Source organism: Chiloscyllium punctatum, chromosome 3 (assembly GCF_047496795.1).
Source record: "Chiloscyllium punctatum isolate Juve2018m chromosome 3, sChiPun1.3, whole genome shotgun sequence".
Classification (NCBI taxonomy): domain Eukaryota; kingdom Metazoa; phylum Chordata; class Chondrichthyes; order Orectolobiformes; family Hemiscylliidae; genus Chiloscyllium; species Chiloscyllium punctatum.
The window spans coordinates 766,345-783,461 of NC_092741.1; the positions used below are offsets into that span (position 1 = coordinate 766,345).

The 17,117-nt window shown below is 50.8% G+C and overlaps 1 protein-coding gene across 1 annotated transcript in view; it reads left to right on the forward strand.

The window, feature by feature from the left end:
* Positions 1-440: 440 nt before the first annotated feature.
* LOC140453733 (dynein axonemal heavy chain 6-like) overlaps positions 441-17,117 on the forward strand; it is a 74,277-nt gene continuing 57,600 nt past the window's right edge. Inside the window, exons 1-5 of the mRNA XM_072548696.1 lie at positions 441-476; positions 822-1,019; positions 2,475-2,674; positions 8,695-8,858; positions 15,486-15,682. Coding sequence (XP_072404797.1) covers positions 441-476; positions 822-1,019; positions 2,475-2,674; positions 8,695-8,858; positions 15,486-15,682 — 795 coding nt within the window. The remainder of the gene's footprint in view (positions 477-821; positions 1,020-2,474; positions 2,675-8,694; positions 8,859-15,485; positions 15,683-17,117) is intronic.

Sequence of the window (17,117 nt, forward strand, 5' to 3'; positions counted from 1 at the left end):
GGAACATCGATAGGGAAAGGGGGGAAGGGGGGAACATCGATCGGGGAAGGGGGGATCATCGATAGGGGAAGGGGGGAACATTGATGGGGAAGGGGGATAAGTGGGGGCAGGAACCAGTCCCTAGTTTCTCGGGAGAAGCCCAGCAGCTCTTGGGGATGAACAAAGTCTGTTCCCACTGGAGACGATGAAACATCCTGGATCATCATCCTGGAGAAACACGTTCTGGAAGACCCTGTCCTGCCTCAGAGTGAGGATCAGGAAAGTGTTCCCCTGTGACACATTGCCAAGTGTTTCTCTCTCTCTCTCTCTCTCTCTCACTCCTCTCTCTCTCTCTCTCCTGTTAAACAGTGCATCGTCCCTCAACTGCTGCCTTTTAACAAACCCACCCAGCATCCGGACACTTGCTGAGGTCTGATGTCCCTCTCTCGGACTCGGGGAAAATGCCTGTGATTGGCCTGGACAGGTTTCAGTCCCGGGTACGGGTCTAGGGATCACCATCACACCCTCCACCAACACTTTTACTCCCATCAACATCACAGCTTCATCAACATCACAGCTTCCGAAACACCCAGAGAGAGCTTCCTTCGAATCTCCTTCTCAATGGTAACCCTTTCCCTATGATGCAGCCTGTGACCAAACCGTGGGTCAGTGTGATGGAAACTGGGGGAAAGGTTCAGGACAGGAAGTAGGAGGCAGAGATCCAGCAGGAGCTGGGCTTCACTGACGGACTGCAGCCTGGGGGTCAATAACAATCGACAGCCCAATGAGCTAGCAGGGGGAGAGTTCTGCTCCTGAGAGTGTCTCTGTGTCTCCCACATCAGGTGGCCATTCTGAACCTGGAGATGCTGATTTCCCAGGAGACGGAAATCCCATGGACAGCATTGCGTTACCTGACTGGAGAGGTGGTATATGGAGGCCGGGTCACAGACCATTGGGACAGGCGATGTCTCAACTGCACCCTCAGCAATTTCTACAACCCCGACATCCTCAACGAAGGTTTCTGCTTTTCCACTGACGGGGTGAGCATCACTTCAGGACAAACCCTTCTTGTCTGTCAGTCAATCTGTCCACAAACAGCACCATCCATAGCTGCGAGTGGGGTGGAGGGGAAGAGGGATATCATTACCATGGGGCCTGGGTCTAACCCAATCCAATCCCCATCTCAGGGGTTGGATCACCATGGGGCCTGGGTCTAACCCAATCCAATCCCCATCTCAGGGGTTGGATCACCATGGGGCCTGGGTCTAACCCAATCCAATCCCCATCTCAGGGGTTGGATCATCATGGGGCCTGGGTCTAACCCAATCCAATCCCCATCTCAGGAGTTGGATCACCGTGGGGCCTGGGTCTACCCAATCCAATCCCCATCTCAGGAGTTGGATCATCGTGGGGCCTGGGTCTAACCCAATCCAATCCCCATCTCAGGGGTTGGATCATTGTGGGGCCTGGGTCTAACCCAATCCAATCCCCATCTCAGGAGTTGGATCACCATGGGGCCTGGGTCTAACCCAATCCAATCCCCATCTCAGGAGTTGGATCACCATGGGGCCTGGGTCTAACCCAATCCAATCCCCATCTCAGGGGTTGGATCACCATGGGGCCTGGGTCTAACCCAATCCATTCCCCATCTCAGGGGTTGGATCACCATGGGGCCTGGGTCTAACCCAATCCAATCCCCATCTCAGGACTTGGATCACCATGGGGCCTGGGTCTAACCCAATCCAATCCCCATCTCAGGAGTTGGATCATCATGGGGCCTGGGTCTAACCCAATCCAATCCCCATCTCAGGACTTGGATCACCATGGGGCCTGGGTCTAACCCAATCCATTCCCCATCTCAGGAGTTGGATCACCATGGGGCCTGGGTCTAACCCAATCCAATCCCCATCTCAGGGGTTGGATCATTGTGGGGCCTGGGGTCTAACCCAATCCAATCCCCATCTCGGGAGTTGGATCACCATGGGGCCTGGGTATAACCCAATCCAATCCCCATCTCAGGACTTGGATCACCATGGGGCCTGGGTCTAACCCAATCCAATCACCATCTCGGGACTTGGATCACCATGAGACCTTGGTCTAACCCCATCTCAGGAGTTGGATCATCAAGGGGGCCGGGTCTAACCCAGTCCATCCCCCACCCAGAGACGTTGAGGAGGTTCCTGTGCCTGGAACTGGGGGGGGGTGGGGGGGGGTGGGGGGGTGTCTTGTTCATAATGAATCCCCCCCCTCCCAATGGAGCTGTGTGATAGTGAGCAGTCCCTGGGGAGCTGGGTCTGCCCCAATATTACATATCCTATCAGTGGACCCACCGAATTTGGGGATGGCTCCACTGGTGATATTTCTCCAGGGATTGAAGTTGTCTAAAGGTGATGAGATAGAGCTCTGCAATGTGCTCGAACCGGCTGGATGGGCCGAGTCGACTCCTGTTGTCCCACTGATGTGAATCTGTTTGTCTCCTCCGCCTACCTGATTAGGTTTATTGTATGATCTCGGAGAGCATGGACTTTCTACAATGCATCAACTCCATCGAGTCTATCCCAGACCGCGATTCCCCAGGTATCTTCGGAATGCAGGATAACGCTGAGAAAGCGTACCTTGGAAACCAAGCCAAAAGCTTCATGACCACCATCAAGAGTATTGAGCCCCGGCTGAGCGCTGGGGTGCAAACATTCAGGTCAGTCCAGCTGCTGGCTCGTCATGTCTCATAGACAATCCATCACCTTCATGATCCCACCATCACCAGGTTCAAGAATCCAGTTCAATGAAACACCAGTTGTCTGCGCTGGGCTGAGACCGTTCAGATTTCCCTCGGAGGATGGTGTCACGGTTATATCACTCATCCAGAGCCCCAGGCAAATGTTCCAGGGAGATGGGTTTAAATCCCACCCTGGTAATTGGGGACGTTCCAATTCAATAAAGATCTGGCCCGAATATTGACCAGCGAAACCCTCGGCAATCGTTGTCAGAACCCATTCGGATCATGAATGGCCTTGACAGAAGAAAACCTGCCATCCTTACTGGGTCTGACATGGTGCTGCTCAGGGAATCCTACCTCACAGGCCATGTCCCCCACTCCAGCACCATCTCTGGGACCATCACCAGCAGGACAGACCCAGCAGAGATGGCCCCACCGTGGGATACAGTCAGCAGGGAGGTGCCCTGGGAATCCTCACCATTGACTCCACACCCCATGAAGTCTCAGGGTTTCAGGTAAAACATGGGCAAGGAAGCCTCCTGCTGATTACCACGGCCCCTCCTCCCCTCGGCTGATGTATCAGACCTCCTCCATGTTGAACAACACTTGGTGCCGAGGGTGTAAACTGTACTCTGGGTGTGGGATTTCAGTGTCCCACCACCATGACGGGCTCAGCAGCAGCGTTACTGATTGAGCTGGTCAGGTCCTCAAGGACAGAGCTGCTAGATTGGGTGGACAGCAGGTGGTGAGGGAACCAACAAGAGAGAAAAGCATACCTGACCTCATCCTTACCAATCTGCTCGCTGTGGATGTGTCTATTCATGACAGGATCAGAAAGAGTGACGACCACACTGTTACCGAAACACCGTGAAAGGAAAGCTCAGTGAGCCAGCACTCCACTTCCAGACTACCAACAACCCAACCAGTAATAATCAGGAACTAGTCAAAGCACTAACCATTAACCAGCATTAACCAATTGTGTTCTGATTGACATTTAGCCAGTACCCTGTTAATGAACACTAATGATGGTGCAGTTACTGACCATTAACCGGCACTGTGTCAGTGACCATTAACCAGTGCTGCTGTTACTGACCGTTAACCGGCACTGTGTCACTGACCATTAACCGGTACTGTGTCAGTGACCATGAACCAGTGCTGCTGTTACTGACCATTAACCAACACTGTGTTAGTGACCATTAACCAGTGCGGCTGTTGCTGACCATTAACCGGCACTGTGTTGGTGACCATTAACCGGCACTGTGTTAGTGACCATGAACCAGTGCTGCTGTTACTGACCATTAACCGGCACTGTGTCACTGACCATTAACCAGCACTGTGTTAGTGACCATTAACCTGTGCGGCTGTTACTGACCATTAACCGGTACTGTGTCAGTGACCATGAACCAGTGCTGCTGTTACTGACCATTAACCAACACTGTGTTAGTGACCATTAACCAGTGCGGCTGTTGCTGACCATTAACCGGCACTGTGTTGGTGACCATTAACCAGCACTGTGTTAGTGACCATTAACCAGTGCGGCTGTTAGTGACCATTAACCGGCACTGTGTCACTGACCATTAACCAGCACTCTGTTAGTGACCATTAACCAGTGCTGCTGTTACTGACCGTTAACCGGCACTGTGTTAGTGACCATGAACCAGCACTGCGTTGGTGACCATTAACCAGTGCTGCTGTTAGTGACCATTAACCAGCACTGTGTTAGTGACCATTAACCAGTGCGGCTGTTAGTGACCATTAACCGGCACTGTGTCACTGGCCATTAACCAGCACTCTGTTAGTGACCATTAACCAGTGCGGCTGTTACTGACCGTTAACCAGCACTGTGTTAGTGACCATTAACCGGCATAATGTTAGTGACTATGAACCAGTGCGGCTGTTACTGACCATTAACCAGCACTGTGTTAGTGACCATTAACCTGTGCGGCTGTTACTGACCATTAACCGGCACTGTGTTGGTGACCATTAACCAGCACTGTGTTCGTGACCATTAACCAGTGCGGCTGTTACTGACCATTAACCGGCAATGTGTTGGTGACCATTAACCGGCACTGTGTTAGTGACCATGAACCAGTGCTGCTGTTACTGACCATTAACCGGCACTGTGTCACTGATCATTAACCAGCACTGTGTTACTGACCATTAACCAGTGCGGCTGTTACTGACCATTAACCGGTACTGTGTCAGTGACCATGAACCAGTGCTGCTGTTACTGACCATTAACCAACACTGTGTTAGTGACCATTAACCAGTGCGGCTGTTGCTGACCATTAACCGGAACTGTGTTGGTGACCATTAACCAGCACTGTGTTAGTGACCATTAACCAGTGCGGCTGTTAGTGACCATTAACCGGCACTGTGTCACTGACCATTAACCAGCACTCTGTTAGTGACCATTAACCAGTGCTGCTGTTACTGACCGTTAACCGGCACTGTGTTAGTGACCATGAACCAGCACTGCGTTGGTGACCATTAACCAGTGCTGCTGTTAGTGACCATTAACCAGCACTCTGTTAGTGACCATTAACCAGTGCGGCTGTTACTGACCGTTAACCAGCACTGTGTCACTGACCATTAACCGGCACTGTGTTGGTGACCATTAACCGGCACTGTGTTAGTGACCATGAACCAGTGCGGCTGTTACTGACCATTAACCAGCACTGTGTTAGTGACCATGAACCAGTGCTGCTGTTACTGACCATTAACCGGCACTGTGTTGGTGACCACTAACCGGCACTGTGTTCGTGACCATGAACCAGTGCGGCTGTTACTGACCATTAACCGGCACTGTGTTAGTGACCATTAACCAGCCCTGTGTCACTGACCATTAACCAGCACAGTGCTGCCGTTACTGATCATTAACGCGCACTGTGTTAGTGACCATGAACCAGTGCTGCTGTTACTGACCATTAACCGGCACTGTGTCGGCGACCATGAACCAGTGCTGCTGTTACTGACCGTTAACCAGCACTGTGTTACTGACCATTAACCGGCACTGTGTCATTGACCATGAACCAGTGCTGCCGTTACTGACCATTAACTAGCACTGTGTTAGTGACCATGAACCAGTGCTGCTGTTAGTGACCATTAACCGGCACTGTGTTAGTGGCCATTAACTGGCACTGTGTTACTGACCATTAACCAGTGCTGCCATTACTGACCATTAACCGGCACTGTGTTAGTGGCCATGAACAAGTGCTGCTGTTACTGACCATTAAACGCCACTGTGTCACTGACCATTAACCAGCACTGTGTCAGTGACCATTAACCAGTGCTGCTGTTACTGACTATTAACCGGCACTGTGTCACTGACCATTAACCAGCACTGTGTCGGTGACCATTAACCAGTGCTGCTGTTACTGACTATTAACCGGCACTGTGTCACTGACCATTAACCGGCACTGTGTCAGTGACCATTAACCAGCACTGTGTCAGTGAATATTAACCAGTGCTGCCGTTACTAACCATTAACCGGCACTGTGTTAGTGACCATTAATCAGTGCTGCCATTACTGACCATTAACCAGCACTGTGTTAGTGACCATGAACCAGTGCTGCTGTTACTGACCATTAACCGGCACTGTGTTAGTGACCATTAACCAGCACTGTGTCGGTGAATATTAACCAGTGCTGCCGTTACTAACCATTAACCGGCACTGTGTTAGTGACAATTAACCAGTGCTGCAGTTACTGACCATTAACCGGCACTGTGTCAGTGACCATGAACCAGTGCTGCCATTACTGACCATTAACCAGCACTGTGTCAGTGACCATGAACCAGTGCTGCTGTTACTGACCATTAACTGGCACTGTGTTAGTGGCCATTAACCGGCATTGTGTTGGTGACCATTAACCAGTGCTGCTGTTACTGACCATTAACCAGCACTGTGTTTGTGACCATTAACCAGCACTGTGTCGGTGAACATTAACCAGTGCTGCCGTTACTAACCATTAACCGGCACTGTGTTGGTGACCATTAAACGGCACTGTGTTAGTGACCATGAACCAGTGCTGCTGTTACTGACCATTAACCGGCACTGTGTCACTGACCATTAACCGGCACTTTGTCAGTGACCATTAACCAGTGCTGCCATTACTGACCATTAACCGGCACTGTGTCAGTGACCATTAACCAGCACTGTATTAGTGACCATTAACCAGTGTTGCCGTTACTGACCATTAACCAGCACTGTGTCAGTGACCATGAACCAGTGCTGCCGTTACTGACCATTAACTGGCACTGTGTCGGTGACCATTAACCGGCATTGTGTTAGTGACCATGAACCAGTGCTGCTGTTACTGACCATTAACCGGCACTGTGTTACTGACCATTAACCAGCATTGTGTCGGTGACCATGAACCTGTGCTGCCGTTACTGACCATTAACCATAACTGTGTTAGTGACCATGAACCAGCATTGTGTCGGTGACCATGAACCAGTACTGTTGTTACTGACCGTTAACCAGGTTCTGTGTTAGTGACCATTAACCAGTGCTGCTGTTACTGACCATTAACCAGCACTGTGTCGGTGACCATTAACCACTGCTGCCATTACTGACCATTAACCGGCACTGTGTCACTGACCATTAACCGGCACTGTGTCAGTGACCATTAACCAGTGCTGCCATTACTTACCATTAACCGGCACTGTGTTAGTGACCATTAACCAGCACTGTGTCGGTGACCATTAACCAGTGCTGCCATTACTGACCATTAACTGGCACTGTGTTAGTGGCCATTAAACGGCACTGTGTTAGTGACCATTAACCAGCACTGTGTCGGTGACCATTAACCACTGCTGCCATTACTGACCATTAACCGGCACTGTGTCACTGACCATTAACCGGCACTGTGTCAGTGACCATTAACCAGTGCTGCCATTACTTACCATTAACCGGCACTATGTTAGTGACCATTAACCGGCACTGTGTCAGTGACCATTAACCAGTGCTGCCATTACTGACCATTAACTGGCACTGTGTCACTGACCATTAACCGGCATTGTGTTAGTGACCATTAACCAGCACTGTGTCAGTGACCATTAACCAGTGCTGCCATTACTGACCATTAACCGGCACTATGTTAGTGGCCATTAACCGGCACTGTGTTAGTGACCATTAACCAGCACTGTGTCGGTGACCATTAACCAGTGCTGCCGTTACTGACCATTAACTGGCACTGTGTTAGTGAACATTAACCAGCACTGTGTCAGTGACCATTAACCAGTGCTGCTGTTACTGACCATTAACTGGCACTGTGTTAGTGACCATTAACCAGCACTGCGTTGGTGACCATGAACCAGTGCTGATGTTACTGACCATTAACCGGCATTGTGTCGGTGACCATGAACCTGTGCTGCCGTTACTGACCATTAACCGGCACTGTGTTAGTGACCATTAACCAGCACTGTGTTACTGACCATTAATCGGCATTGTGTCGGTGACCATGAACCTGTGCTGCCGTTACTGACCATTAACCAGAACTGTGTTAGTGACCATTAACCAGTGCTGTCGTTACTGACCGTTAACCAAGTTCTGTGTTAGTGATCATTAACCAGTGCTGCTGTTACTGACCATTAACTGGAACTGTGTAAGTGACCATTAACCGGTGCTGGCTTTACTGACCAGTTACCAGGTCTGTGTTAGTGACCAGTAACCAGGTCTGTGTTAGTGACCAGTTACCAGGTCTGTGTCAGTGACCATGAACCCTTGGATTGAGTGAAACCCTCTGGTTTCAGGAACTGATTCCAGTCTGGGCTGAATTCTGGGATTTGGAGGATGGCCTGGGATTTCTGAAGGAGTGTGAGGAGAGGGACATGGAGTCAGGAAAGGGATTGGTTCAGGGTCTGGAAATCCACGACTGAACCTTCTGGGAATTGTTAAAGAATCGACCTGAGGCAGTTGTTCACCAACAAAACAGTTCCAGAGAATGGCCTTTCACTGTTTGAAGAATCGAGTGAATCTTCTTCTTGTTTTTTTTTAGGGAGCAAAGGAGTGAGGGTGAAATTGTGTTCGAGAAAGCAGAGAGCATCCTGAAGAAGCTGCCAGAAACAGTGGAGGGGATACAGGAGTCAGACGACACCTTCCTGGATCTAGCTGGTCTTCTGGCTTTACCCACATGGACAGCATACGTTCAGTCAGTGAAAGGTGAGGGGTCCTGCTTGGTTATCTGACCATATCCCCCCACGGTCCGAGCTGTGAGCTCACACTGAGGTACACGGCTCAGAGATATGACTGCCAAAGACATGGCACACTCCTCAGTGTCAGGAGGTCATAGGCCTCACTTCTACTCACTCAGCCTGCCATTACACCGTTAATCCCATTGTAATTCACATCAAAGGGTCAACAATTCGCTCCCAATTTGTTTGACACAGAACATCGAACATAGAACATTACAGCACAGTCCAGGCCCTTCGGCCCTTGATGTTGCGCCAATCTGTGAAATTAATCTGGTGCCCATCTAACCCACATTGTTTTATTGTTATCCATATGTCTGTCCAATGCCCATTTAAATGCCCTTACAGTTGGCAAGTCTACTACTGTTGCAGGCAGTGCGTTCCACGCCCCCTACTACTCTCTGAGTAAAGAAACTACCTCTGACATCTGTCCTAGATCTATCTCCCCTCAATTTAAAGCTATCTCCCCTCGTGCTAGTCATCACCAGCCAAAGAAAAAAGCTCTCAGTGTCCACCCTGTCTAACCCTCGGATTATTTTATACATCTTAATTAAGTCACCTCTCAACCTTCTTCTCTCTAAGAAAAACAGCCTCAAGTCCCTCAGCCTTTCCTCTTAAGACCTTCCTTCCAGATCAGGCAATATCCTAGTAAATCTCCTCTGAACCCTTTCCAAAGCTTCCACATCCTTCCTATAATGTGGTGACCAGAACTGTACACAATACTCCAAATGCGGCCGCACCAGAGTTTTGTACAGCTGCAGCATGACCTCGTGGCTCTGAAACTCAGTCTCTCTACTAATAAACGCCAATGCACCGTGTGCCTTCTTAACAACCCTATCAACCTGGGTGGCAACTTTCAGGGATTTATGCACCAGGACACCGAGATATCTCTGTTTGTCTACACTGCCAAGAATCTTACTGTTAACCCAGTACTCTGTATTCCTGTTATTCCTTCCAAAGTGAATCACCTCACATTTTTCCACATTAAACTCTATTTGCCACCTCTCAGCCCAGCTCTGCAGCTTATCGATGTCCCTCTGTAACCTACAACATCCTTTGGCACTATCCACAACTCCACCGCCCTTAATGTCATCCACAAATTTACCAACCCATCCTTCTCTGCCCTCATTCAGATCATTTATAAAAAAAAGACAAACAGCAGTGGCCCCAAAACAGATCCTTGTGGTACACCACTAGTAACTGAGCTACAGGAAAAACATTCCCCATCAACCCTCTGTCTTCTTTTCTGATCCAAACTGCTCAATCACCTTCAATCCCATGCCTCAGAATTTTGTACAGAGTATTCCCCTACTGTGAGGAACCTTATTAAATGCTTTACTGAAACCCATATACACCACCTCAACCACTTTACCCTCATCTACCTGTTTGGTCGCCTTCTCAAAGAACTCAATAAGGTTTATGAGGCATGACCTACCCTTCACAAAACCGTGCTGACTATCCCGAATCAACTTATTCCTTTCTCGATGATTATAAATCCTATCTCTTATCACCTTATCCAACACTTCACCCATAACTGAAGTAAGGTTCACTGGTCTATAATTACCAGGATGGTCTTGACTCCCCCTCTTGAACAGGGGAACTACATTTTCTATCCTCCAGTCTTCTGGCACTATTCCTGTGGACAATGACGGCATAAAGATCAAAACCAAAGGCTCAGCAATCTCCTCCCTGGCTTCCCAGAGAATCCGAGGATATATCCCATCCTGGCCCAGGGGACTTATCTATTTCACACTTTCCAGACTTGCTACCACCTCCTCCCTGTGAACCTCAATCCCGTCTAGTCTCGTCGCCTGGATCTCAGGATTCTCCTCAACAACATTATCTTTTTCCAATGTGAATACTGAGGAAAAATATTCATTTAGTGCTTCCCCTATCTCCTCTGACTCCACACACAACTTCCCACTACTGTCCCTGATTGGCCCTAACCTTACTCTCGTCATTCTTTTATTCCTGATATACCCAGAGAAAGCTTTAGGGTTTACCCTGATCCTATCCCCCAACAACTTCTCATTCCCCCTTCAGGCTCTTCTGAGCTCTCTCTTTAGGTCTTTCCTGATTAACCTGTGACCCTCAAGTGCCCTAACTGAGCCTTCACATCTCATCCTAACATAAGCCTCCTTCTTCCTCTTGACAAGAGATACAACTCCTTGAGTAACCCACGGCTCCCTCACTCGACCACTTCCTCCCTGCCTGACAGGTACATACTTACCAAGGACCCACAGGAGCTGGTCCTTGAATAAGCTCCACGTTTCGATTGTGCCCACTCCCTGCAGTTTCCTTCCCCATCCCATTGCTTCCTAAATCTTGCCTAATCACATCATAATTGCCTTTCCCCAGCTGTAACTCTTGCCCTGTGGTATATACCTATCCCTTTCCATCGCTAAAGTAAACTTAACTGAATTGTGGTCATTGTCACCAAAGTGCTCACCTACCTCCCAATCTAACACCTGGCTGGGTTCATTACCCAGTACCAAACCTAGTGTGACCTCCCTCCTGACTTGTTGGCCTGTCTCCATACTCTGTCAGGAAACCTTCCTGCACACACTGGACAAAAACTGACCCAACTAAAGTCCTCAGACTATCGTATTTCCAGTCAATATTTGAGAAGTCCCCCCATGACAACTACCCTATTACTCTCACTCCTATCGCGAATCATCTTTGTAATCCTTTCCTCGACATCTCTGGAACTTTTTGAAAGTCTATAGAAAACTCCCAACAGGGTGACCTCTCCTGTTTCTAACCTCAGGCCAGACTATCTCAGTGGATGGGTCCTCACACGTTATCCCAGCTGCCATAATACTGTCCTTGATTACCAATGCCACACCTCTCCTTTTACCATTTACCCTGTTCTTGCTGAAACATCGAAATCCCGGAACCTGCAACGTTCCTGTCCCTGCTCTATCTATGTCTCTGAAATGGCCACAACATCGAAATCCCAGGTACCAACCCCTATGCTGCAAGTTCACCACCTTATTCTGGATGCTCCAGGCATTGAAGAGAACCCATTCCAAACCAACACCCTGATGGCCGGTGCACTCCCACGGCCTTGTCAACCGACCTCTGACCTCACTACTCCCCCCCTGGGCACTGAGCCTACAATTCAGGTTCCCATCCCCCTGCTGCATTAGTTCAAACCTTCCCGAGGGGCACTAGCGAATTTCCTGCTCTGGTTCAGATGAAGACCATTCTGTTTGTAGAGGTCCCACCTTCCCTAGAAAGAGCCCCAATTATCCGGATCTCCGGAACCCTCCCTCCTGCACCATCCCTGTAGCCATGTGTTCAACTCCTCTCTCTCCTTATTCCTCAGCTCACAAGTACATGGCACAGGTAACAGTCCAGAGATAACAGCTCTGTTTGTCCGAGCTCGAAGCTTCCACCCTAACTCCCTGATGATCGGCCTTAAATCCCCATCTCACTTCCGACCGATGTCGTTTCTCTCATCAAAGACCAGGAATATCATTTATGTCCCCATTTCACCATGAACACCTTCACCAATTCACCAGGAGGTACCGATGTTTATGGGTGGGGAAGGATTGCCACAAGTAGTGCATTACGTCACACACACACTCATCCGCAAATATTGAACTTAGAGGGAAGCTTCAATACGTGTCTCACAACAGTGCAGCACTCCCTCAGTACTGACCCTCTGACAGTGCAGCATTCCCTCAGTACTGACCCCCTGACAGTGCAGCACTCCCTCAGTACTGACCCTCCGACAGTGCGACACTCCCTCAGTACTGACCCTCTGACAGTGCAGCACTCCCTCAGTACTGACCCTCTGACAGTGCAGCACTCCCTCAGTACTGACCCTCTGACAGTGCAGCACTCCCTCAGTACTGACCCTCCGACAGTGCGGCACTCCCTCAGTACTGACCCTCCGACAGTGCGACACTCCCTCAGTACTGACCCCCTGACAGTGCAGCACTCCCTCAGTACTGACCCTCTGACAGTGCAGCACTCCCTCAGTACTGACCCTCTGACAGTGCAGCACTCCCTCAGTACTGACCCTCCGACAGTGCGGCACTCCCTCAGTACTGACCCTCTGACAGTGCGACACTCCCTCAGTACTGACCCTCTGACAGTGCAGCACTCCCTCAGTACTGACCCTCTGACAGTGCAGCATTCCCTCAGTACTGACCCCCTGACAGTGCAGCACTCCCTCAGTACTGACCCTCCGACAGTGCAGCACTCCCTCGTACTGACCCTCTGACAGTGCAGCACTCCCTCAGTACTGACCCTCTGACAGTGCGGCACTCCCTCTGTACTGACCCTCTGACAGTGCGGCACTCCCTCTGTACTGACCCTCTGACAGTGCGGCACTCCCTCAGTACTGACCCTCTGACAGTGCGGCACTCCCTCAGTACTGACCCTCCGACAGTGCGGCACTCCCTCGTACTGACCCTCCGACAGTGCAGCACTCCCTCGTACTGACCCTCCGACAGTGCGGCACTCCCTCACTACTGACCCTCTGACAGTGCGGCACTCCCTCAGTACTGACCCTCTGACAGTGCGGCACTCCCTCAGTACTGACCCTCCGACAGTGCGGCACTCCCTCGTACTGACCCTCCGACAGTGCAGCACTCCCTCAGTACTGACCCTCCGACAGTGCGGCACTCCCTCAGTACTGACCCTCCGACAGTGCGGCACTCCCTCGTACTGACCCTCCGACAGTGCAGCACTCCCTCAGTACTGACCCTCCGACAGTGCGGCACTCCCTCATACTGACCCTCCGACAGTGCAGCACTCCCTCAGTACTGACCCTGTGACAGTGCGGCACTCCCTCAGTACTGACCCTCTGACAGTGTGGCACTCCCTCAGTACTGACCCTCCGACAGTGCAGCACTCCCTCAGCACTGACCCTGTGACAGTGCGGCACTCCCTCAGTACTGACCCTCTGACAGTGCGGCACTCCCTCAGTACTGACCCTCCGACAGTGCGGCACTCCCTCAGTACTGACCCTCTGACAGTGCGACACTCCCTCAGTACTGACCCTCTGACAGTGCGGCACTCCCTCAGTACTGACCCTCTGACAGTGCGGCGCTCCCTCAGTACTGACCCTCTGACAGTGCGGCACTCCCTCAGTACTGACCCTCTGACAGTGCGGCACTCCCTCAGTACTGACCCTCTGACAGTGCAGCACTCCCTCAGTACTGACCCTCTGACAGTGCAGCACTCCCTCAGTACTGACCCTCCGACAGTGCGGCACTCCCTCAGTACTGACCCTCCGACAGTGCAGCACTCCCTCAGTACTGACCCTCTGACAGTGTGGCACTCCCTCAGTACTGACCCTCTGACAGTGCAGCACTCCCTCAGCACTGACCCTGTGACAGTGCACCACTCCCTCAGCACTGACCCTGTGACAGTGCGGCACTCCCTCAGTACTGACCCTCTGACAGTGCGGCACTCCCTCAGTACTGACCCTCTGACAGTGCGGCACTCCCTCAGTACTGACCCTCTGACAGTGCAGCACTCCCTCAGTACTGACCCTCTGACAGTGCAGCACTCCCTCAGTACTGACCCTCCGACAGTGCGGCACTCCCTCAGTACTGACCCTCCGACAGTGCAGCACTCCCTCAGTACTGACCCTCTGACAGTGCAGCACTCCCTCAGTACTGACCCTCCGACAGTGCGGCACTCCCTCAGTACTGACCCTCTGACAGTGCGGCACTCCCTCAGTACTGACCCTCTGACAGTGCAGCACTCCCTCAGTACTGACCCTCTGACAGTGCGGCACTCCCTCAGTACTGACCCTCTGACAGTGCGGCACTCCCTCAGTACTGACCCTCTGACAGTGCAGCACTCCCTCAGTACTGACCCTCTGACAGTGCGGCACTCCCTCAGTACTGACCCTCTGACAGTGCGGCACTCCCTCAGTACTGACCCTCCGACAGTGCAGCACTCCCTCAGTACTGACCCTCTGACAGTGCGGCACTCCCCCAGTGCTGACCCTCTAACAGTGTGGCACTCCCTCAGTACTGACCCTCTGACAGTGCGGCACTCCCTCAGTACTGACCCTCTGACAGTGCGGCACTCCCTCAGTACTGACCCTCTGACAGTGCAGCACTCCCTCAGTACTGACCCTCTGACAGTGTGGCACTCCCTCAGTACTGACCCTCTAACAGTGCGGCACTCCCTCAGTACTGACCCTCAGACAGTGCGGCACTCCCTCAGAGATGAGGGTGGTACAGGGTGAGATGGGCAGGAGGTGAGGGTGGTACAGGGAGGGATGGGCAGGGGGTGAGGGTGGTACAGGGAGGGATGGGCAGGGGGTGAGGGTGGTTCAGGGAGAGATGGACAGGGGGTGAGGGACATACAGGGTGAGATGGACAGGCAGGATATGTGGAGAATTGGAGCTATTCTTCGCCTGCAGAATCCCTCCGTCCCCCACCCATCCCCCTGTCCCCATCCTGTTGGTGTGAATGTCCCTGGCTGGCTCTCACTCCCAAGCTTCCTGCACATCCTCCTGACTAGACCCAATGGAACCATCTGACCAGCTTGATGCTCGATCAGTATTCACCAGCTGCCCCCTGCGCCCAATGCCACCAGTTTGACTCTGTTGCTGCCTCCTCTTCCCCAGGCTATGATTCCTTGGTACATTCCGCACTGCTGGTCATCCTGCGGCAGGAGATCTCTCGATTTAATCGGCTGCTCTCAGTGGTTTGTTCCTCACTGCACTCCCTCTGCCTCGTCGTGAAGGGACAGATGATCCTGACGGACACTCTTGAGGAAACCTACAATTCCTTTCTCAGTATGAAGATGCCGAAACTTTGGCAGGTACTTCATTGTCTATTGCTCTGTCTTAGTCAATCCCGAAAGGCTGGAAACCATACAGGGAATTGGAGATCGAGATAACCAACTCCTAAACCACACAGGGAATTGGTGATCGAGATAACCAACTCCTAAACCACACAGGGAATTGGTGATCGAGATAACCAACTCCTAAACCACACAGGGAATTGGAGATCGAGATAACCAACTCCTAAACCACACAGGGAATTGGTGATTGAGATAACCAACTCCTAAACCACACAGGGAATTGGAGATCGAGATAACCAACTCCTAAACCACACAGGGAATTGGTGATCGAGATAACCAACTCCTAAACCACACAGGGAATTGGTGATCGAGATAACCAACTCCTAAACCACACAGGGAATTGGTGATCGAGATAACCAACTCCTAAACCACACAGGGAATTGGAGATCGAGATAACCAACTCCTAAACCACACAGGGAATTGGTGATTGAGATAACCAACTCCTAAACCACACAGGGAATTGGAGATCGAGATAACCAACTCCTAAACCACACAGGGAATTGGTGATCGAGATAACCAACTCCTAAACCACACAGGGAATTGGTGATTGAGATAACCAACTCCTAAACCACACAGGGAATTGGAGATCGAGATAACCAACTCCTAAACCACACAGGGAATTGGTGATCGAGATAACCAACTCCTAAACCACACAGGGAATTGGTGATCGAGATAACCAACTCCTAAACCACACAGGGAATTGGTGATCGAGATAACCAACTCCTAAACCACACAGGGAATTGGAGATCGAGATAACCAACTCCTAAACCACACAGGGAATTGGTGATCGAGATAACCAACTCCTAAACCACACAGGGAATTGGTGATCGAGATAACCAACTCCTAAACCACACAGGGAATTGGTGATCGAGATAACCAACTCCTAAACCACACAGGGAATTGGAGATCGAGATAACCAACTCCTAAACCACACAGGGAATTGGTGATCGAGATAACCAACTCCTAAACCACACAGGGAATTGGTGATCGAGATAACCAACTCCTAAACCACACTGGCAGACTAGTGGAGACACAGGGAAACCTTCTCCATAGCAATCTAACAGGAGTAAGGTTGGTGAAACAGTAACATGCAACTGTTGGACAGACCGGGATTGAACTTGACTGAAGCCTATCATCCTGACAGGATATAGATGGAGATATAGATAAGGGAGAAGCCAGAAATAAGTATGTTTAAGATAAAGAGAGTGATTTTATTTCTCTGTCAGAGGGTCGTCCTGAAATGACATTGGAAGCAGAGTCTGAGGGTCATGGAGACCTGGAGCACAGCTGCTGACCAGTTTTCAGACAGATTGTGAGAGATTCTGGGTGAGCAAAGGAAGGGTGAAAGGGAGTGACCTGGATTTGTGTTTGCAATCCAATCTGCCATGAATAG